At 45.8% G+C, this 22,282-nt stretch overlaps 2 protein-coding genes across 3 annotated transcripts; both read left to right on the top strand.

The window, feature by feature from the left end:
- Nucleotides 1–115: 115 nt before the first annotated feature.
- On the top strand, nucleotides 116–2,106 carry CIAO2B (cytosolic iron-sulfur assembly component 2B). Of its 2 annotated transcripts, none has more exons than XM_042027659.1 (5): nucleotides 116–372; nucleotides 448–527; nucleotides 731–856; nucleotides 1,336–1,381; nucleotides 1,583–1,878. In XM_042027659.1, the coding sequence occupies exons 1-5, from the start codon at nucleotides 234–236 to the stop codon at nucleotides 1,738–1,740; spliced, it is 549 nt and encodes a 182-aa protein (XP_041883593.1). In that variant the 5' UTR covers nucleotides 116–233; the 3' UTR covers nucleotides 1,741–1,878. The 2 variants fall into 2 exon arrangements, with proteins under 2 accessions (XP_041883593.1, XP_041883594.1); XM_042027660.1 differs by lacking the exon at nucleotides 1,583–1,878 and adding an exon at nucleotides 1,887–2,106 and having other exon boundaries at nucleotides 140–372.
- A 14,696-nt stretch (nucleotides 2,107–16,802) lies between these two features.
- Nucleotides 16,803–20,806, top strand: RRAD (RRAD, Ras related glycolysis inhibitor and calcium channel regulator). Its single transcript, XM_042027657.1, has 5 exons — nucleotides 16,803–16,924; nucleotides 17,035–17,372; nucleotides 17,520–17,593; nucleotides 18,105–18,309; nucleotides 19,798–20,806. Exons 2-5 carry the CDS (start codon nucleotides 17,039–17,041, stop codon nucleotides 20,073–20,075), a joined length of 891 nt encoding a protein of 296 aa, XP_041883591.1. The 5' UTR covers nucleotides 16,803–16,924; nucleotides 17,035–17,038; the 3' UTR covers nucleotides 20,076–20,806.
- The last annotated feature ends 1,476 nt before the right edge of the window (nucleotides 20,807–22,282 follow it).

The following is a 22,282-nucleotide window of genomic DNA, read 5'->3' as shown; positions in this document are numbered from 1 at the left end:
CCCGGGAGGCTCCCTCAGAACCGGGCCCGCCCCAATCCCGCCCCCGCTCCCGGGAGGCCGCGCCCGCCCAGGGCCCCGCGCGGTGCGGCGCTGATCGCGGTCCGTGCTGGTTCCGGTCCGTGCTGGTTCCGGAGCTGATCGCGGTCCGTGCTGGTTCCGGTCCGGGCTGGTTCCGGCGCTGATCGCGGTCCGTGCTGGTTCCGGTCCGGGCTGGTTCCGGTGCCGCTGCCGCCATGGTGGGCCCGGGCCCAGGCGCGGCGCCGCTGGAGAATGCAAACCCCCTCATCTACCGCCGCTCCGGGGAGCGCCCCGTGACGGCGCGGGAGGAGGACGACGAGCTGCCCGACGCTATCGACGACCGGGAGATCTTTGATATCCTGCGGGAGCGGAGGGCAGGGTCGGGCGGGCCGGGCCGGGCAGGGCAGCTCCGCTTTCCTTAACCCGCACATCTCATCCGCTCCATCAATGACCCCGAGCACCCCCTCACCCTGGAGGAGCTGAACGTCGTCGAGCAAGTGCGAGTGAAAGTGAGATCCCGCCGGGATGTGCTGCCTCAGCCGTCCGATAGCTAATTGTTTTTGAAAAATATTTAAATATATTCATCGTAGTACCTAAACATAGTACTGAAAAATGCCAATGAACAAATCTGTGAGCGGGTCGAATTTGACCTGCAAGGCCTCGGGGTAGGCTGGGGTGAGAGCAGCGGGTTTGTTGGTGTGTTTTCCCGCAGGTGAACGATGCCGAGAGCACGGTGTCGGTGGAGTTCACTCCCACCATCCCGCACTGCAGCATGGCCACCCTCATCGGCCTCTCCATAAAGGTCAAACTGATCCGCTCTCTGCCCGAGAGGTTCAAGGTAAGGGGTCAAATCAATGGGGAAAGCAAAAGAGGGGGATTGTGTTCGGAAAAATTAAAAAAAAAAAGGCGAAAAAAAAAAAGTGCTAACTATCTTATAGTGAAAAATAACTGCTTTCTTTCATTTTTTGTGTGAGGGAGACTGCAGGAACCAGAGAGGGCAGTGGGCTGAAATATCAGTGCACAGTTGTGGCTCTGGGGCTGTTGTCATGGGCCAGTGGGGTTCTGAGGGGAATCACTGCAGTGCTCTGTGGCACGGCAGGAGGAGAGGTCTCACCTTGGCTGAAGCAGGCTTAAGCAGATGCAAATGCAGAATACTCTGCGATTTCAGACTTTTATTCTGTTATATAGAGTAACTGATAGTGGCAAGAATGTCCTTTCCCCCCTCTTTTTGTTACTATCCTATTTTTATTAGTTTGAACTTAACCTTCCAGTGTTCTGTTGAACTCATCCTCTGTTTCTTTTGTGATGCTATTTCAGCTGGATGTTCATATAACACCAGGAACACATGCCTCTGAGCACGCAGGTAAGGCTTTTAGTCCTCTCTTGAGTGGTTTTTATATCTGTTTTAATCTTGAAAATTAGAGAGGAGAGAGATTCCCACAGCTGCAGAGCAGCTGCTCGGTGTCTGGGACTTCCCGTGCGTCGGATTCTGGGGGATGTTCCAGAACAGGAACATGGAGTGTCACTTAGATTGTTCTGTGGTGTTCTTTAAACATCTCCTCAGGCAATCTGTGCTCTCAGAGAGTCACTGATTTGCCTGAGCACTCGGAAGAGGGGAGGAAAATGGGGATTTCTTGCGTTACACCTCTGGAGCAGCTCCCTGCTGCTGAATCACGGCCAGCTCACTGGATAACTGTGATGACAGACAGGCTCTGCCTTTAGACAGCAGCTCTGGGGTGCACTTGGCATCCTCAGAACTGCCTTCAGTACCATGGCAACTGCAATTATGTGTCTCAAGGTAAAATGCTTTCAAGAAGACATCGAGTCCCAGTGCCCTGACTGGTTTCTTGTGGGTTTTGTCTGCACAGTTAATAAACAGCTCGCTGATAAAGAACGTGTGGCAGCTGCTTTGGAAAACTCTCACCTGCTGGAAGTGGTGAATCAGTGTTTGTCTGCTCGGTCATAATTGCCTGGTGAGGAAGTCATTGGTATTCTGACCTGTTAAACTAATTTTGTATAGAAGTGGTGATGTTACATTATACATAAATCTCTGAGCAAAATAAAATCACTTAAATTCCCTTGAAGAAATGTTTCTTTGCTCTTTCAAAAAATGCTATGTGGGGAGTTAGCTTACAAACAGCTACAAAAATATAATGAAAATTGGCTTTTTAATTGTGTGAGTCATTACATTGTACCTATGTAATGTACCTATTTTCATTAAAAATTTTTTTTTCAACCTGTTTTTAACTTATTTCTCACTACTAAAATTAAGTTATAAGCTGCATTTTAGAAGTGGATTTTGCACACTGGACTAAGCAAGTACACCAAGATAATTTTAAAATCTTTGCATTCCTATGACAGTTTCAGACTGCTGATATAGTTTTGGCTTCAGACATCACAAATTGTACAAGTTGGTGTGTGCAAAGTTGGAGGACATTTAGCAGTAAGTGTCCACCCTTCCAAATCATGTATCTGGTTTTAATTATCTTACCTTGGATTAGCCAAAAATGGAAGGCTCTCTAGACCTGTATAAATCATGATTTATTTTTAATTACTACTTCATTAAGGTAGGAAATACAGTACCTTTGAGAGAGGTTTTATTTGTGCACCTGCACAGGAGTCATTAACAGTTCTCAGTATGAACAGCCCAGCAGGCTCTGCTGAAAGACTGTCCTGGCAGTGTTTGACAGCTGAAGGACAAGTTTTGCTTTAAATGTCTTGAGATTTAATGCTAAAACCCAGCCTATGCTTCTGCTTTGGGAGCTGTGGCATTCACTAAACTGTTGTCTTTGACAGACACTGACAATAGAAAAAATCATTAAGAATTAATTTGAATTTTTGTAGAAGATGTCTTTAGTCCTGAACCACATGGAAAAATAGCAGCCTGTTGAGAAATCCTGTTGGGTATTTTGGTGCATGCACACATGACAATGTTGCTTTCATTGCCATCAGTTATCTGGAAAATAAGATATGCACTTTCTAAAATAGAGGTTGTGCTCACCAGTTTGGTGGTAGTGCTTTGTATTCCAGTAGCATTTTCTCTGGGAGGGTCTGAGAAGCTGTTCAAAAAGGGTGAAGCTTGTGGACATTGTGTAAAGCACAGCCTGGCAGTCCAGTCCAGTGCTCCAAGTGTGACATCTGAAGTCACACAGCAAAATAGGAGATAAACAAAGCCAGACCTTCCCATTCCAGAATTGAGCCTCCCTGTTTGCACAGGGCTTCTACAGAAAGCTGACTCTGCAGCAGCCTCACCTGCTCATTTGGCATTCTTTGAATGGGCAGCACTGCTGGGATGTATGAATGAAACTGGAAATAAAGACAGTATTTATGTAATATTAATATTGGGCAAGGAACAGAATGACCCAGCTTTCCTCTCTGCCTCTTGTTGAATCACTGAGCTGATTAGTTCTGACATTGCCAACGTTTGCACCACAGATGAAACTTCAGCCATGGTAATGCATGCAAGCAGCTCCCAGGCACCACGCTTGGTTGGTTTGATTTTGTTTTCTGGTTTTTGGTGGCTTTTTTAAAAGAAAATAAATTTTGCCTCCTAGATTTTGGGGAAGAAAGAAATGCCAGTATGTGCCAGGGGGAAAACAGCAGGATGATTAAGCTGCCAACAGATTGCTTCAACCTGCACTTCAAATGGAGAAGGAATCAGTAAATGGTGCTTTGCTGAAGCTCTCTGCTTGGCTTTCACAACTACATAATACCAGTATTAAATTATTTGTTGGGGTGTTGGCACTTGCCTCATGAAGCACACTGTACACAGCAACCCTGGGGATGCACTTTGTACCATTTACCTTCTCAGGGAAGCAACAGGTTGTGTTTGATGGTTTATATTTATAGTTAATAGTTGGGGGATGACTTTTCAGTAAGGGGAATTTACTGTGGGTTTTCAAGGAAGAGGTCTGACTTCTGCTGTTTAGGGTCGGAGAATTTGATTACTTTAGATCTGACATGTCTGTTTAAGTGATGTGGATGTTGTATTTATGATAGAAACAGCCACGGTGACTTTTCTGAAGGCCCCAGGCCCTTCTGTCCAGGCTCCCTCAGCTCTGTACTTGCTGATAATGTACCAGCCAGTGCTGGTGAAAGTCTTCCATCCTGCTTTTAATGATCATTAGCTGGTTCCTGTTGTATGGAGACAAAGTGGGAGAAGAAAACACTAATTTGTTAGAAATATTTCTTTTCAGATGTTTATTTTTCCAAAACTAGCCCTAAATTTAGCCTCTGGAATGCTTTGTAATTGGACACATTCCATGAGAAACTATGACCCTTTGGAGCAGCTGTGTTGCATACAAACAGCCTCATTCAAGTCCAGGAAAAATGCCAGGAGCAGACATCTGCTTTGCATTCCTGGGCTCTGGGCAGAGCCTTCTGAGGGTGGCTGGATGGCATTCCCCACTCCCACTGTGGCCAGGGGCTCCCTGATGGCATTCCCTGCTCCCAGGGCGCTCCCAGGGCAGTTGTCTGTGCTGTCCCTGCTCTAGAGGGTGTTTGAGCCCACACACCAAGGCAGCTCCTGCACCTCGGGGCGGGGGCAGGATCCCTCCCACTGCTGCCACAGTGTCCCAGCAGCCTGAACCTGCTGCGGCCCGTGCTTGGCCCAGGATCACCAGTGGCAGGGAAGCAGCTCAGCAGCTTTGTATCCAAACCTGTCCATGGAAGAGCTTCACCCTTGCACGGCACTCTTTCCTGTGGCCCTTGGGTGGAGCAGCGTGTGCCACACGCTGGAAATGTTAATTAATAAAAGCTATTTCGGTATTCTGGCTGTGCTCAAGAGTGCTGTGTCTGCGTCAATAGAGGGCTTTGATAAAGATCTCCCTCTGGAGCTTTGATTTATAAACTCTGTGTTTTACAATTTATTTTTTTTTTATAGATGTTAAAAGCATTTCACTTCAGCCTGTCAAGCAGAGAACTGGACCACTTTCCCTTCCTTTACCAAATGCACTGTTTGGCGTCAATACAGACTGAAGAAGTGGAAGAGGCGACGTTTTTCCATAGGCAAAAGAAAAGTTTATAGCAAAATCTCTCTGATGTTACTAAGTAACAGCAAAGAGAACCAAACTAGGGAAAGCTGAGGTGTGTTTGAGTTTGCTGGTATGTCTCACAGCCATTTGCCAGCAGCATTTAATAGCGCATAAAATTTTCATTCCACAAAATGCTAAAAATACAGGGCATTTTTACAAAATGCACAAATAGCAGAGAGCCCTGATTTTGTCCAACAGACTTCAGTAGCTGCACAAGACATTCTGTCACACTCTGTGACCTCTTCACCTTTCTCTTACTATCAACTCATACATTTATTATTTTATGTCCTACCTGTAAAGAGCTTTTGCATCCTGCCACACACAGGGTGTCTCCATTCCTTAACTTTCCTTTGTGGAAAGGAGTAGCACTGTCTGCAGTGATAAAAACCTCCTGGTTCTTTGAATGGATGGATGGATGAAACCCTGCTCTCCTACTTTCATCCTACCACTCCTCAAGGTCTCTTGCCAGTTGTCTCATCAGTTTGTTGCCTTGCAGCATCTCATTGCAGCACTGGCACCCTTCAGACACCAAGGTTCTTGAACAGGAGCTACGACAGGCTCTGGTTCCTGCCATAGCTCAGCTTCCAGAGCACGACAGGAGGGAGAGAACAGGCCAGAAGTTAATTTCCACTAAATCTGTGGAAAAAATATGACCTGGGAATGAGGAGCAGCTTGCTGCCTGGGACCTTTGGGAAGAGAAAGAGAAATGGCAGGGATGTGCCACACCTCCCTGTGCTGCCACTGCCCTCGCACGGAGCTTCTGCTCTGCTGGAGGCTTTGTCCTTCAGATGGCAGGGAAATAAGTGAGCTCCCATCACCTGATGCTAAACACCTCCTTCCCCTCTGCTTTCCTCCTTCCCTACAAGCTGCCTGCCTGGAGGGGAGGTTCCCAGTGGGGCCTGTAGCCCAGGCACGGCCGCAGCCTGGCCCCCTGTGCCCTCCCTGGCTGGGCTGTGACACATGCCAGGAGTGCCCTGTGCTGCTGCCGGGCACTGCTGTCCCCCTGTAGGTGGGTCACACACAGCAGGAGACAGGAGGATCAGGAGAACCAGTATCCCCATAAGCCCCACGTTTTAAGCTGACAAAGGGAGATCTGGCCCACTTGCCAGCTCTAAGTGCAGTGGCCAAAGGGTTTGGGCACAGCTGTGTCCCTGCTGAGCCGAGCAGGACCCAAGTGGCTGGCCAGGCATCGCTGCCAAACTCTGCTGGACCTGATCCTCCCTGTTGTTTTGATGTAACTTGGAGATGATGGTTTATCATAGCACTTTTTTTCCTAATTGGCCCAGATTAGTTCCTTCTGGGTTCCCATCAGGTGTGCCACACATGGCTTTGACTGAAATAACCTCAGGAGGTCGTCAGGAGCTTGCTTAACCCTGGGATCCCTGGTAGCTTGATTTCTCCACTTGGCTAATGGGAGAGCTGGCACATGCTCTGCCTAAGGATTATGAAGGTATCTAAGCAGTAAAATACTTCTTATTTCTCCTGCAAAGTGACAAATAAATCATCCACATAGTCTGAAATGCTTGCAGAGAAAAACAATAAATGCCAACAGATTTCATTTTTTTCCCTAGTTTTTATTACTGAAAATCATAAAATGGTTTCACTAACACTGCAGCCAACCTTTAAAAGAAACCCCAAACAATTGCTTTTTAGGCAGAAATAATTAGGAATGAGTCACATAAATTCTTTCTGTTCAAATTTGTACTGACTTATTTTCATAAAAACATTTATTCAATGGGTTTTTTGAAACATAAGTCAACATTGTAAAGAGCCTGTCAAATGCTACTTTATTAATGTTTCTTACTAATGACAAAATTGACTAGGAGCCTGAAACAGGAGCTGTTGTTTAAAAAATTTCTTCCCCTTTCCACTCACCTTTTTGGGTCTGATACTGAACATTTAAGACCTTTAACTGAGGTTATACTCTGGATTATATTCTTAGCATAGAAGTGATGAAGTTTTGTCACATTTATCTTTGTTTATAAGGACAGTATGGGGCCGTTCCTAGTAAAACAAGAGAGTAAATTTATTTTTTCAAACAAAACATAAACATTGTATCAACTTTAATTTCAGTCATATCTGCCTTCCTTTAAATGCATATGTCGTTTGGGTGCACATAGGTCAGTTCATCTGTAGTTTAAACAGTTGGCTGCACAGGAGAAGTACTTACGCACCTACCGAGACACACAATTAACTGGTTTTCTGCATTTTATGGCTGAATAAATAAACACTGTAGCTTAGACGCAAATGCTATACACATCAGTTAATGCATCACGTTAGATTAGCCCTTGCAATATATTCTGCTAATCCTTAAAATGGCAGGAATTTGAATTTTGCTGGGAGCGTTATGAAGCCGATGCATCTTCCTCTGACATTCTGCCGCCCTGCGGGCTGCAGCCTCTCAAAAGCTGCTTGAGTCTTCCCCTGACTACAAGGGAATTGTGTCTTCTCCTGGCTTGCGTGGCTAACTGGGCAATCCCTGCTTCGACAGGATGCGAGAGACACGAATCGTGCCTTGGTCCAGCTGGGAAGAATGAAAGCCAGCCCCCAGAGCGGGCTCTGGAATACACAAATGAAACAAGGTGCCAAGGAGAGGAAACACACGAGAGCTGCCGAGGCTGTGATGTAATGTCCCTGAGCAGCCGCAGTCAGGTCTGGGCCAGCAAAACCTCTCGCCGCAGGAGCGCCGCGCACTGAGCCCGAGCTGGCACGGCCAGGACACCTCGGGAAGCTCCGGGATGGGATTTTTCCCTGCTTCCCGCAGCTCTGCCAGCGCCGAGCACGGCCCGGGCCAGCCCAGCCTGGGAAACACCGCTCGGCAGCGCTGCGGGTCCGGTGTGCGACGGCACGGACAGACACACCCGGCGAGCCGGAGAACAGGGAACGGCGGGGAAATGGGAACGGGGATGGATCGGCAGCCGGGCCGGGGTCCCCGCGGGCCGGGGTCCCCGCAGATGGAGCTGCGCTCTCGGCCGGGAGCGGCCGCACAGCCCCGCGGGCACGGGCAGCGGCTGCCGGGGCTCCTGCCGGGCGCGGCACCGCCCGGAGCGCACGCACTGCCCGGGCGCCTGCCTCTGCCGGCCCCGGTGTGCCGGCCTCACCGTCCTCATCCCGGGCTCCAAGGCATGGTCCCGCTGCCCGGATCATCTCGGTTTTTCTGATATGCACTTGACCAAATCCCTTCACGAGCAAAAAATCAGTGTACACCATCCACAGCAGCTCCGTCCCTACATATAGTGATGGACTGTTCTTACAACAGGATGTCTTGTCCATTCATAATTTTTTTTTTTTCTTTAAAGCTGACACAGTTTCAGCTGAAATAAGATACAATTTATTTCGGCCGACTTGGTAATTATTGAAGCATTCAATTTTAATCTGGGTGATGGTTAATGAAATCTGCCAAAAATCGTTTGTGGTTTTAGTCTTTGTAAAAAAACTCACAAATATGTAATAGATACAGAGAAATAAATAGGAACAATATAGAATACACTGTTATTTTCTGTCACAGCTCATCAAGGGAAGCCTATGCATCAACATGACTTGATGTTGCCAGGATGACAGACTCATTTCTCCAATGAACCATTTTCTTCTTATATGGCAAAAAAGCACTGCATCTGTATGAGATCATCTAGAAAAATCCTTCTTCCTGTAAAATACTATATTCTTTTTCGTTGCCTAGCTACATGCTGCTGTTACCCTAGAAGGCTGTAGATTCATTTGAATGATTCTGGTGGAGCTGGTGTGCTTGAAGAGAGGACTGATGCAAATTTATAACCCTTGTAAAGATATGAAAGAAAGGGGGGTGTGTGAAAGAAAGGCTTTGCAGCAAAGCAATTTACTGTATTTGTCATATTCTTTTATGACATTAATAGTTGAATAAAGACCATTTCACCCCTCAGCCCGGGGTGCACGAGCAGGCAGTGAGTGACTGACACAGACTCGATGTTTTTCTTGTGAGAGTGTTTTTCTTGTGAGAGTCTGATGCCAAGAAATATTTGCCTGGTTCATGTTAATTGCTGCTGTGAGTAAGTGTAGAGAAGGGAAAAGAATGCCGAGGCCTGATTCTGATCTCATTTCCAAAACTGTGACATGGAAAAATGCCATGAAAAGCAACCAATGGGCTGAATTCCATTAGCACCAGAGAATGGGATGATCACTGAGTCTTTCACTGAATATAAGTAGCTTTGATGACTTGGAAAATGAAGTGCCTGAAGCCCAAAGGTTTACATTGTAATGTGCCTGTCAAAAATACCTCTGACTGGAAACTCCTCATGCATGAGACATGCAGAGATTGAGAGCTGAGCAATAACTCCCTTTCACTTTCCCAACGTGATTGGCAGCTCAGGATGCCCGAGTGAAGTAAAGTGAGGTGAGGTGACAGCCTCACTGAAGACTCCAGTATGCTGCTGTTCACTAGATGTGGGGAATTTGCCTGGGGGAAGACGAACAGGGAAATAAAGTTATTTCTTACCTGCTTCACTGTAACTGGTTTGGGTGTAGGATGTCCTTGATATGCATCATGATTTTGTAGTTTTGCCTTTAGGACTGACAGACTTTTGGCACTGGAGTTTTGATTCAGATTTTTCTAGTTAGGGCTGGCTTTCAAATTAAGATCTGCATTTGCTTTCACAAAATAGCATTTTTCAAGTCTACTGCCTATAAACCCCTTTAGATAAGACACACATTTCATACCATTCTCTTACCTCAGTCTAGGCTTGTGCTTGCTCTCTGTATTTAATAATGAGCATAAATACTGACCATTTTATATTTATTTGATAGAAGGTGGTAGAAAATGAAGCATATTATGATTGTAATAATTACATAATTTCTCAAGAATAGAATCAGAGAGAACTTTGACAATTTAAAATGAGAAAAAAAAGAGAATTCTTTTCATTCTAGTATACTTCTACAATAAGAATTTTGAAGGTTTTCACCAGAATGTCTTGTATAGCAGCAGAGGCAAAGCAGGAAATGTGACATTCAAGAGAGGGAGAGATGCCTTTTACTGCTGTGGTGCAAATTTGGCATTTGCCAAACTGAGCACATTCCAACTGGACAAATTCTCAGTTTTTCCTGGAAGAGATGATAATATCCCTCACATCCAAATTCCCACACGCTTTACATGGGTGATTCCACTCAGCAGAGGAAAAGACACCATAAATTCTGCACTTGCTTATAAAGAAGTACAAAGCTTTTCCAATTCAAACTCTTAAGTCTCCCCTATGATTGTGAGGTTTTGTCCCTTCTTCAAGGGTTTTGTCCCTTTGTTTATTGAAAGATAAGGAAAATGGAGTTTCCCCACAAGGGAGACAGGAACAGACTTCGTCACCTAAAGCAGAAGGGCAGATATGTTTGATTCTGTCCCCACCAGGAGCCTCACGTAACATGCAGTGATTCTCAGCATTGCAAATGCACATTTGGACACAGGACAGAAGGCATCTGTGTAAGAAAAGACACATTAAACATTCCTTGTCCTTTTTTTCTTATCTGGTACACAGAAGAGGGCAGCACAGCTGAAGTTTCACTTTATATTGCCATAAACATTTAAAGTTGTGTTTCTGTCCTGTGTCTTTCCCTCAGCAAGGCATCGATGTGGCTCTGAATGCTGGAAGCCTGCTGGGTGTTTCCTCTGAGGATCACAAGGCTGCTTCTATTGTGGGTTTTCAATCCAGGGAGACTTTTCCTTCTTCACCTGTCATTTTCATGGAAGTACCTACAATATGACAACCCTATCCAGATATTCAGAGCTGTTAACATGCAACTTTTGAAGACTCTGTCCTGCAGGTGTATGGAGAAATGAGCTTGTGGGTTAGCAAGGGTTGCTTTAGGCTGTTTTCTGCCCTATTTCCTGCCTAGTAAATGCTTAGTTCCTCAATAAAATAGAAGCAGGTCTGCAAAAATGTTGCTTGTAAACAGATGCTAGGAATTCTTGGGATTAACAAAGAAAGCAGAAAGCCTCATTATCCACAGTGAAAGTCCATGGGAACATGCAGTTTGAATAATCCATGTTTCCAATCTGTGTACTTTCTGTCCCCTAATGTCTAAAAAGATGTATTAGTACAGATAGAGAAGGGCAAGTAAGGGTTCCTGTTTATACACGGAGTGAGGAACTCCAGTTTCCTAAGCCACAAGAGAAAACTCCTGCAGAAAGCTATAAAACCACTGCATGTGTGGAGAAAATGAGCGAAATCTTATTTTCTGCTTCACCATACAGTAAATGGGGGTCTTAACAGGGCATTGAAAAATCTTTGTGTGCTAAAAAACAGTTAGAAAAATATGCAGAAAAATCCTTCATCTAGAGCCTCTGGTGGTTGTGTGTGTGGAGTTTTAATTGTGTTTATCATGTTCTTATTGTGCACTCTTCCTTAGATATCTGCTACTGACAGCTGCTGGAAACTGGCTGTAAGCTGAGTCTGACCCAGGATGGCTCCTTTAATTTGTTATTGTAAATAGACTCATTCCTCTCGCCAAGAGCTATTGCTGGTAAACAATAAATCTTACATTCTCAGTTTGCTTCCTTAGCACTACGTAATTCTTAGTAAGACTGAAAGCCACTTACTTTGCCCACTCCTTAAACCAACTGTCTGTAAATTCAGAAACCTTTTCATGGTCTCTGAATTCCAGATATTTCTCTTAAAGGAGTTCTGAAATCCCCACTAAGGAGAATAGATCCCGTAGGAACCGTAACAGGATATTTAGCATTCCAGTCGTGGAGGGATGATGTATGTCACACACATTGGCTATGACAGATTTACTTCTGAAAAAGAGGAATTAGGGGTGATTAAAGAAAATAATTATGGAAGTATCTTAGGTCATGTTCTGCTTTTACTCCAAACTTGAAATGCAATAGGGGCAAACAGCTGACCACATACAGTACGTGCTGGGACTCCAAGGGGGATCCAAGCACCCAAGCTCTGCCTCCCGCAGCTGGGGCAGCACAAGCAGCTGCCGTCCCAGTGAGGAGGAAACTCGCAACTGAAAAACTGAAATGAAGTGGAAATTTGAAGTTAAACTAAGACAGAATGTTTTCCCCAAGTGTACCCCAATATATATATATTAGTATTTTACTAACAGTCTGTGAAAAAGAAGCTGAGGAACTCCACAGGCACAATGAAATTGGATCTGCCTCTTGTGCAACTCCTTTTCGGGGCAGTGATTCACCTGGTTCCATTGGTCATGAGCTTATCTAGTACTGGAAGTTTTGTAGCTTACTCAAAGCAGTGAGAAATTCAGAGCAGCTGGAAGATGAACCACATTTCCAGTTATTCTTGTCTCTAGTTATTTTTTGCACTCCTTTGCAAGAGTTTCAGAAAGACAGGCCTTCGCTTTACGTTATGAGCCATGGACTTGAAATATACCTATTTTATCAGTCTCTGCCTGAAAATGCATTCTTTTGCAGTGGTCTTTGGAATTTCTGGTCTGGAGCTGAGAGGAAGCACAGTGGCCATGAAAGGCTGATTCGTTTTGTAGCTATAACAATGGTTTTAGCTGGGTTTTGCTTGCATTTCTCCCTTGGCCCTCTGTGTGAGCTTTCTAAGCTGTATCGATTTCTATTGACTCCAGAGCTCATATTTCTCACATTATTGTTTCAGCCCAAATTCATGGCTACCACTGCTCAATCAAAAATATTACCTGCCATTAAATCCAAGAGTAAGTATGAGGGAAAGCATGGCCCCTTGGCTGGAGGGGTGCCTTCCCTTGGCAACACCCAAAGGCAGGGTCAGCGTGGATGTGACATTTGTCACCTTCCCACAAAGGAGTTCCTGCAGGGCTGAGAGCTCCACCACTGCTGCTTGTTGTACACTTCAAAGAGTCCCCTGCTTTTACCCCACGTATTAACAGCAAGACAATGGAATGCAATATGCCTCACGTGAAAAGGTCTGATACAAACTGAACCAGTCAGCCCAGGGCTGTTCAGTTCACACTAATCTGTGATTTTAAGGGTGATGGTGAGGAAAACTTGACACTATGTTTGTACTATATCCTACTTTTTGTAGGATAAGGAAAAAAATGTTGTTTTTCATTTCCCTTTACCTCTGTCTCTCTTGCTTAGGTTTAAAACCCCAACGTATTTCATACTGCTGCCTCTGTCTCTTCTCCCAGTGGCCTGAGTGTGTCAGTTCTGTAATAAAAATAATAATAAATGCTGCTATTTCTTTCTCAGTCCAGGTATTTGGGAGGTAGCCAGGCTCCTGCTTCTGCAGGAGTAATGCTTCATATAACTTGGCAAGAACAGACCCCTGTGGATATCTCCACCGTTTGTATAGAAATAACTTCACCCACATAATGGCTGATTAATTAGACTTGAGCAGTGCAGATGAGTTGAAAAGTAAGGAGGAGAGAACCCCCAACTTCAGTGCAGAGCCACACTGAGAACAGTGCTGACTCCCCAACCTCGCTGCTGCTAATCCAGCCTTTGGACTGTTCAAAATATTCCTATTGTTCCTAATCAGTTGTGAAACTGTTCTGATGTAAGGCAGCAGCAACCCCTCAAACTGGAAATAACATTAATTTGATGTAAAAAATATAAATTCTATTTCTAGTACGGCATTTGACCTTGAATGAACACTGATGAGGAAGAATCACAAAGAGTTAATGCAACCCCCCCAAATTTTCCTTTTTAACCTGAGAATTCAAAGGGGAGGGAGTTAGGTGTTAGGTATTACATGCTTAGTTTTGTTTAGTTTAACTTAGTTTAGCACTGCACCCCCTGCGAAGTCTGTGCTCGTCATTTAGGCCATGAAATGCACTTTGCACCTAGTACAGAATAAGGGAACCCCTTTGGCTCTGTTGCCCCAGGAATACATAACTGGAAAACCAGGATCAAACTGCATGTTTTACATTTTCCAGATGATGAAATGTACTCAGGCCAAGAGAGTGCACTCGAAATGAGCACTTGAGGAAATGTGAGTGGGAAAAGAGACAGAGGAAGAATAAAACAGGAATGAGATAACAGAAAAAAAGAAACTGGATGTACTACAACAGTGAAATGCAAAGAAAGGCACCTTAAGTGGAAAGTAAATGAAATGAGGAAAATGAAAAACACACAAAGAGGAAATTAAACTGAAAAAAAAAAAGGTAATCCCTTTTTAGAAGCTAGAACAATAGAAAATAAGAGTAGAAAAGCAAAGCATGAAAATCTCTTTTAAATAGAAATAAATTACATTTAATGTATCTTTTAGAAACATGGTCACACGGAAGTGGAAATGGAGGGCAGGTGAGAAAGAGATGATCCTAAAGTCCTTCAAAGAAATGGAAAGATCACCAGTTGAAGCCTGTGGTCTCATGCACCCCACTGAAATCAGTGGGTGCCACAGTAATATATACACAAAGATACAGCAACAATTACCAGCAAATAGGAAAAATACAGCAATAACTACCAGCAAACAGAATTACATGCTATGTGAAGAGATGTGTTACGTTTCTCAAGTGATTAACCTGAATTATCAGCTAATTCCTTCCAGCTTCACAAAATAGCTGGACTTTTTAAGATCAAAGGAGACGACCCAGCTCCGTGACCCCTGTGATCCCCGCAGGCAGAGGGGAGCAGGAACAGCCTTGGCACGGCGCTGCTCATCCCTCCAGGAACGAGTGAAACCCCGGGGACACAATCCAAGGCCGTCTCACTTTCCATTGAAAGACAGTCAAGGCACCCAGTGCCACCCAGTGCCACCCTGAGCAGCATCCTGTAACCATGGTGGTGTTTTGTGACCATTAATTCATTACTTGTACCTGGGTGCTGGCAAAATACCCCGGTATTTGCCACAGAATACTGAATTTTCTCTATGATTTCTACTGGGTATAATTTTTTTTCAATTCCTTTTCCTGCTGAAACACTGTTCTCTCAAAGTTTTTATTCATCACTTTTACATATGCCTTTCCTGATAGTTTTTGGCTAGCAAGGGGTCTATGTCGCATTTACATCATTAAAATATTCATAATTCTCATCAGCAAAAGGCTTGGAATAAAATACAGTGTCTTTAAGTCCTGTCAATGAAATTCCCGTTTTTAGTGTGTTTCCAGTCAATAGTGCTCTATGTGGTACAGAAGTGGCACTGTCTCTTTGGTTCTGTTGCTTCTCAGATTTCCCTTTTTTCACACAGAAAAGAATTAAAAATACCCCCACTTTATATGTCAATGTCTGAAGTGTGACCCTGACACACAGTATAGGCATGCAACAAAGTGGTGCAAAAGACTTGGAGACTCCCTGGGAATAGTTTCAGTCGACAATTTTAAGCAGAAAAATCCAAAGTTTAAAAAAGTCAACTGAAGACCGACCATATCTAGAAATGTATTTACATAATAAATTGTTTATGAACTCAGAATGATCAAGGTGGTTTGGCAGATTGCAGTTTATCCAAATACCCACAGTGTACTTCCAATAGTAACCATAATTGATGTAATAAATGATTCCAAATGCCACCAGAGGTTTCTAACTCAGTTCATTCAGCTGAAACACACATGTTTTGCCACCAAACTCTGACTATCTAAACTGACAAGGCTATTTCGGTTGCTGTTTTGTGAGACAGGCAGGGAGAACTTGCTGCAAGCGCTTGGTGATCTTTAACAACCACGTTAACACCCCCAACTGCAGTTTATCAGTGTGAAGAGGCCAAAACCACTGCAAAAGCGTGGACGGGAGAATTACAATTGGCTCCTGAAAATAACAGAATATTCAGCCCAATCCCACAAATTTTTTCTTTCCCTCACTTTATTCCCTACATCTCTAACTCCATTTCCATCACCTCCCTATCTCTTGCCTTCTTTAACCTTGTTTCTGCCGCTCATTTGGAAACCTCTTGAACTGACACGAGTTTGATGGCAACTGTCCCTGTCCAGAGTCACAGGGATTTTCCCGCTCTGCTCGGGCTGTAATCTTTCGGGAGCAGGGGCCAGGGCTATTTTGGCTGTACAATGTCTAACATGTTTCGGTTGCTAGGTAAACAACAAACTGTATACACGGCGCTGGGTGAGCCATTCAGGAGACAAGTATAGTTATCTGGTGAGTTCTTTCTTCACCCGATCACATGGGAATGACCGTGCCACTGATAAGACTTTCACTGCCTCGCCTTGCTGCTCAGGTGAAAGCAAGAGGAGAATTTGACCCCCTTATGTTTGATGTTGGCCTCCCAAACCGTTCACCCCGCACGTGGGGGCAGCGGCGCGCCCGTGTGTGCGTGTGACCCCCGGCACGGGCGCTGCTCGGAACCCCCTCCGAGCGCCGCGGACAGCAAGCACAAGGAACGCAAAGAGTGCAAACATTGTCCCTAACACTGCTGTACACGCCAGGAGTGCACCCCAGCTCCCGCGCCGTGGCAGAGCCGAGGGAAGCTCCCTGCGCGCTCCCTGCGCTCTCACGCGGGCTGGGAGGGGAAACAAGCGACACACAGAGCAAATACTGCGGGCATTGCACCGGGGGCATCGAGAGGGCAGCGCCGGGCGGTGGGGCCGAGCCCGCCAGCCCCACTGTTTCCACAGCCGCGCTCCGGGGCCAGCCCTCGCCGCCCCCCGGCGCTCGCTGCCGGCCGAGCCGCGCCGACGGGCGGGACTCCCGCGCTGACAGCGGAGCGGAGCGGAGCGGATCGTGCCTCCCCCCACCCCCGGGGGGCTCCCGCCTCCTCCCGGGCTCCCCGCGCCGCTGCCACCCCCGCGCAGCGCCGCGGAGCCCGCGGGGGCGGAGGCGCTGCCGGCGGATGCGCTGGCGGAGCGCCCGCCGCGCGTCACGGCGGGGAGGGCCCCGCGCCTCGGCCGGGACATAAAAAGCGGCGCGGGGAGCGGTGGCGGCAGCAGCGCTCGGGGAGCTCCCGCGGCGGCCATCGGGGAATCCCTCACTGAGCCCTCACTGCGGCCCTCGCTCCGCGCAGCACTCCGAGGTAAGCGCGGCTCCGGGGCGGCTCTGCGGGGCTGGGGCTGTGCGGGGCAGCGGGTGCTGACGGCTCCGCTGTGCCCGCAGCCCGTGCTGACGGCCGTGCTCTGCCCGCAGCCCGATGACTCTGAACCGCGGCGACAAGCGGCGCGGCAGCACGCCGTTCGCGGCGCAGCAGCACCTGCACCGCCGCAGCATGCCCGTGGATGAGCGCGATCTGCGGCCGCTGCCGCCCGACGAGCTGTCGGGCTTGGTGCGCTGCACCTCGTACAGCCCCGGCGGCGCGCACCGCCAGAGCTGGGCCTCCGACTCCTCCGACTCCGTCACCTCCTCGGGCAGCGACTCCGACGGCAGCCTCTACAAGGTGATCCTGCTGGGCGAGCACGGCGTCGGCAAGACCAGCCTGGCGCGCATCTTCGGCGGCGTGGAGGACTGCGCGGACGCGGAAGAGGCCGGTGAGGGCGCGGGGCACAGCGCGGCTCGGAGGTGCCGGGGACCCCCGCCTCGGAGCCTCCCCTGAGGCCACCCCCTCCCAGACCACCGGCAGGGATGGAGGACAATAACTTCTTTTTCTGAACTTTTTTTTTCTTAATTTTCCGTAGGCAATACATACGACAGATCAATTATAGTTGATGGAGAAGAAGCGTCTCTCGTGGTGTTTGATATATGGGAGCAGGTACTTACAGCTTTTTCCTTATGCTTTTGCTTTATGGCTTGGTCTGTAGTTCTCTTTAAAAAAAAAGTAGAAATGGAACAACTGTGCCTATTTCTTCAATCAGACAGGTGACATAAAAAAATTAGAATTCGTACTGCCTTTTGTTCTCTCTGCAATTAATTTCTTGTAGCTAGGCAGGCAGTCTAAAACCCTGCATAGCGCTGAGCGAGACTCTCTTAACGCTTTGAATAATCAGCATCTTACATGAGCAGCCAAGGGAATTACTGTAAAATTAGAGGTGGTCAATCTGATCAGTGCACACTTGATACTCTTTCTGGAAATGAGAGGTTTCTTTTGTTTTGTATTTTAAATAACAGAATCTTTGAAATTTTGGGGAGGTTGGCTTACTTTTACTGACTTTTTATAAAAAAGCTAAGAAAAGTATCTTCAAGGTGCTTACAGTAATAAATCATTACCCAGCGTGGAATAGATTTTTCGGCACAATAAATCTATTTCTTGTCTGTTGTTTCAGGATGACAGCCAATGGCTCCAGAACCACTGCATGAAAATGGGAGATGCCTATATTATTGTATACTCAGTGACAGACAAAGTTAGTTTTGAAAAGGCTTCTGAGCTAAGAATCCAGCTGAGAAGAGCAAGGCAGACAGAAGACATTCCTATTATCCTTGTGGGAAATAAAAGTGACCTGGTCAGGTCCCGGGAAGTCTCAGTTGATGGTAAGAGACACTATGAATTTTGCAAGTGCTGCCTAAAGTAATAGCAAAGGCTATGCAGGATCATGGCCAATAGGAACGGTCTGGGTTTGATGTAGAAAAGTGTATGATTTGAGGTACACTGGGGAAATGGAGCCAGCTGGTTCATGCTGAAGGACTTGGTACCACAGAAAACACTGGAGATGGTGGTGGGGGAAGATGTGTGGCTGCACAGAGCTCTGAGCTGCAGCGGGAGAGAAAAATGCATCACAGCTGCAGCTTTAGCACAGGGCTTCGTGTAGGACTATTAAAGCCGGCCTTTATTTGCATGGTACATGTGCAACAGCCCTTGCTAGGCTCAGGATGTGACAGTCTGAGCTGTGCCATGTCACAGAGCCCAGGCAGCCGTAGGAAAGGGGATCCCACACAGCCTGTGCAACCCTTTCTTCTGGAGGTGACTTTGAGTCGAGCTGGTGGGACCAGGCTCACACTACTCAAAAGTCTTTTTGTATATCTTCTCCAGTTGTGATCAGTGAGAATCCTTTCAGTCAGTTCCAGCTGCCATTTAGGTACTTAGAGCACAGGAACCACTGCCAACACCACAGTATTGATTCTGCTTGTTTAAACATTTTGTCAGGCTTTTTATTTGGTTGGGTTTTGTTTTGGGGTAGATTTTTTTTTTTTTGTTCACCACTGGAGAAAATACTCTGAAATATTGGTGCCTTGATGATGAACCATCTCTCCCTATCTGTTTTGCCATGCTCCCAGTGTTAAATTCCTGCACAGAAAATTTCCGGGAGTTCATCAGGAGAATATTACTTTTTTTTAGGCTGGGGCAGGGCAGGGCTGACCTGTTCTGACATCTGTACTTTCCTCAGGTTTACAACTCTGCCTTTATTTACCACAGCTGACTGTGGAACTTCATGCTGCAGCAATGTTTCAGGGTTAAATGCTTATGTCCAGAACACTGAACATTGTGTATTTCAAAAGCCCTGGTCAGATCCAGTGGTGCACAACCTTGTGACCTCTACCAGTGTTTTCAGTGACTTGACCTTGTGGCCTGTATCAGGTCCATTTCTGTTGGTGTGGAAAATTCACTTGTTACAGCAAGGCAGAGGCACAGAATTGCTCAGCAGCTTCCAGAATAAACCCCATTTCTTCCTGTACCTCACACTGTTCCATATCAAGCAGCAAGCATGCTTCCAAGGGTCTCTCCTAAATCAGCTTTAGCTTTTAAACGGTACAGGGACAGCCTGGCTGAAGGACTTTGCTGCCATGTGTTCATTCCATTGATCAAATGAGATTTCTGACCATACCACAACAAAACCAAGAAGAGTAAGGGGGTGAAGCTGTGAGAGCAAATTTGGGTTTTCCTATTTTGCAGTAAAGCTGTTTCATGGCATTGAAGCCACTCCCCTAACTTAAAGCAAATTTTTGTTTTGTTTTTCTGCCAGTGTATATGAAGACAAAACGTCCATCTCCACTCACCTTCTTTTTTGTCTTTCCATGCAGAGGGCCGGGCCTGTGCTGTTGTGTTTGACTGCAAGTTCATCGAGACCTCAGCTGCTCTGCACCACAACGTGAAGGACCTGTTTGAAGGGATCGTGCGGCAGATCCGGCTGCGCAAGGACAGCAAAGAGGACAATGCCCGCAGGATGGCCAACACCAAGAGGAGAGAGAGCATCAGCAAAAAGGCCAAGCGATTCCTTGGCAGAATTGTGGCAAAGAACAATAAGAAGATGGCTTTCAAAGCAAAATCGAAGTCTTGCCACGACTTATCTGTGCTATAGGAGCTTTCAGCAAGGCCAGGTGTTGCACATGGGATGAACAAGCACCTGACTGTTCAGACAAGTGTGTAGATGATCCTCGTGGTGGTAACAGCAATGACTTTTCCTTTGAGTCTCTCGTTAATGCCTTAAGGTGCTCAAGCAAGTCTGGAAGTTACACTACAGTGCTTCATTGATAGATGGTTTAAGTTTCAATGTGTGCAAGTAGATGAACTGACTTGAAATATGAGGCTTGACATGCCCACTGTGTACATATGTTCTATATCTTCTTGTCTTGTGGATACCAGAGATGCAAAGATAAGAAAGGATGATAACTATCACCACAGACTTGTCTCGTTTGCAGAGCAAAACTTAAACTTGTACGCAGGCTCGTACACTCCTTTTAGTATAAAGCAAGCAATGATAAATCTTTTTAAATTTAAATGTGGGGAGGGGGGGTAGAACCACAGTAGAATGGGAGAAAACAAATTATATATATATATTTAAATACAGAACAGATATCATTTTATGAAGTTAATTTGCACTTCCATTAACTGTTATTCAATTAATTGGTTACTTGTTTACATGCAGATTTTATAATAAAATATTATTTCCTGTTATAATAAACTGTGCTTTTCTCATAATGTGGATAAAGAATGAGAGAGCAGTATTTTTATACTGACTTTTTTCCACTGTACAGAATGTTATACACAGACTGAAGATTTACATGTGATAAAGTTCTGGAACAAGATGAATCAGGAAAATCCTGTGTCCTTTTCTTTAACAGAGAGTTTCTTTAAGAAGTAAACCCTGCTTTTATGAGCACTCTACTTCAACAGCTCTTCTTGCAAGGGGAGGCCCTGACCCTTCATATTATTTTTCATCCTCAACCTGGTTCTCATCAGCTCTGGCAGGAACAGGGCTTTATATACTCCCTTTAGTTAGATTGATGTCTTGTGTTTATACTGATAAGTTGAGCCCTGTAATGTTTGAAGTCCTCTCCTGGCTTGAAGGTCTTGTGTTGCAGCCCATAAGCAAATGCAGGAGGTTGGAGTTTTCCTTTTTGGCAGCAGTATAACTGTCCAGCCTATTCCCACTCCTGTAGATACCGTCCAGTGGGTTCAAGAAGTTCAAAGCAGCCTAGGAAGGGTGTTTGAAGGAGTTGTAGGATTCATTTGTGTACAGTGGCCTTCAGTGCTGTCAAAGTTTTCATGGCAATTTAGTTACAATCCTCATTTTTCCAAGATTTTCCCCTATTTGCTATTAATGAAGTTCAAACAGGTTGCAGTGCAAGAGCTGGGACTTACGACATTTTCTTTATAAATTCTTCTTCATAGAATGTATTCTCTTAAAGGTAATCCATAAACTCAGTTCTCAAAACCCATAAAACACACAGTTCTCTGCCCCGTTCCACTTTCCCTGCCTGATTCCAACTCATTAGAGATTGTTCCAGCTGCCTGAGAGCCCAGTTTGTCCATGGTTTTGAGGGGCTGAGCTTTCCCAAAGCTCTGGGAGGCTGCCTCAGGTCTCACACCTTACACTGGGCTTCCAGAGCTCAGGCAAACAACTCTCCATGGAGTTACCTCAGTGCTCGGGCACTTACCAGGGAGCAGTGCAGGAATTCACATAGCGAGTGACAAAATTTGCAAATTAGCATCTCCTGCTGCGCTGCTGGTGGGCCTGGCTGCTTACATGCCCACTTTAGCTTGTGTTGCTGCTAACAGGTCACATTTCTTATGACAAGAAGTGTTGCCTTTGTGTTCTGAGTGGTCTAAAGTGAATGGTTCTGTCCTGCAGTCAAAGCTCACATTTACCTGAGCAGACATTTTAATTGGATTTGGCTTTTTTCCCCACTAGCCTTGCTTTCTGGCAAGCTATTTTCTGTTATATATCTATTATTATCTGTTGTATATCTCTTATTATCCATTATGGGACATCTGACCACTGTCAGAGTATGGCACCAGGCATCTCTGTACATGGAAGCTTTTAATGTCAACACCAAAGCAATTGCTCTAATCCTGAAAATTCAACAGCAAGAGTGTCCAAATGTGGATAAATGTGGCACATCCCTATTTAGGTACATACCAAGGTTAATGACAAAACTGCATCGTTGTTGGCACAGCCTCGGGCTTCTGGTTGCCCTTTGCTTTCACGATGGCCAGGAGAGGACTGACCTGTCTGATTGATTTACAAGATGAAATGCTGTCCATAATAAATACAAGGAATGGGAT

This window comes from Corvus kubaryi, unplaced genomic scaffold (assembly GCF_017639235.1).
Source record: "Corvus kubaryi isolate FWS band 111438036 unplaced genomic scaffold, C.kubaryi_AGA036_p1.0 37300, whole genome shotgun sequence".
Classification (NCBI taxonomy): Eukaryota; Metazoa; Chordata; class Aves; order Passeriformes; family Corvidae; genus Corvus; species Corvus kubaryi.
Note: the sequence above shows the minus strand (reverse complement) of the source record. Positions and strands in the feature narration are given on the sequence as shown.

What these genes read in the sequence shown, in the direction of transcription:
- RRAD (XM_042027657.1), top strand. Translation starts at nt 17,039, where the DNA reads ATGACTCTGAACCGCGGCGACAAGCGGCGCGGCAGCACGCCGTTCGCG. An exon ending in CGCGGACGCGGAAGAGGCCG is followed by an intron (nt 17,373 to 17,519) that starts GTGAGGGCGCGG and finishes AATTTTCCGTAG; the next exon opens with GCAATACATACGACAGATCA. An exon ending in CCGGGAAGTCTCAGTTGATG is followed by an intron (nt 18,310 to 19,797) that starts GTAAGAGACACT and finishes CTTTCCATGCAG; the next exon opens with AGGGCCGGGCCTGTGCTGTT.
- CIAO2B (XM_042027659.1), top strand. Translation starts at nt 234, where the DNA reads ATGGTGGGCCCGGGCCCAGGCGCGGCGCCGCTGGAGAATGCAAACCCC. An exon ending in CGACGACCGGGAGATCTTTG is followed by an intron (nt 373 to 447) that starts ATATCCTGCGGG and finishes CTTAACCCGCAC; the next exon opens with ATCTCATCCGCTCCATCAAT. An exon ending in ACATGCCTCTGAGCACGCAG is followed by an intron (nt 1,382 to 1,582) that starts GTAAGGCTTTTA and finishes ACATCTCCTCAG; the next exon opens with GCAATCTGTGCTCTCAGAGA.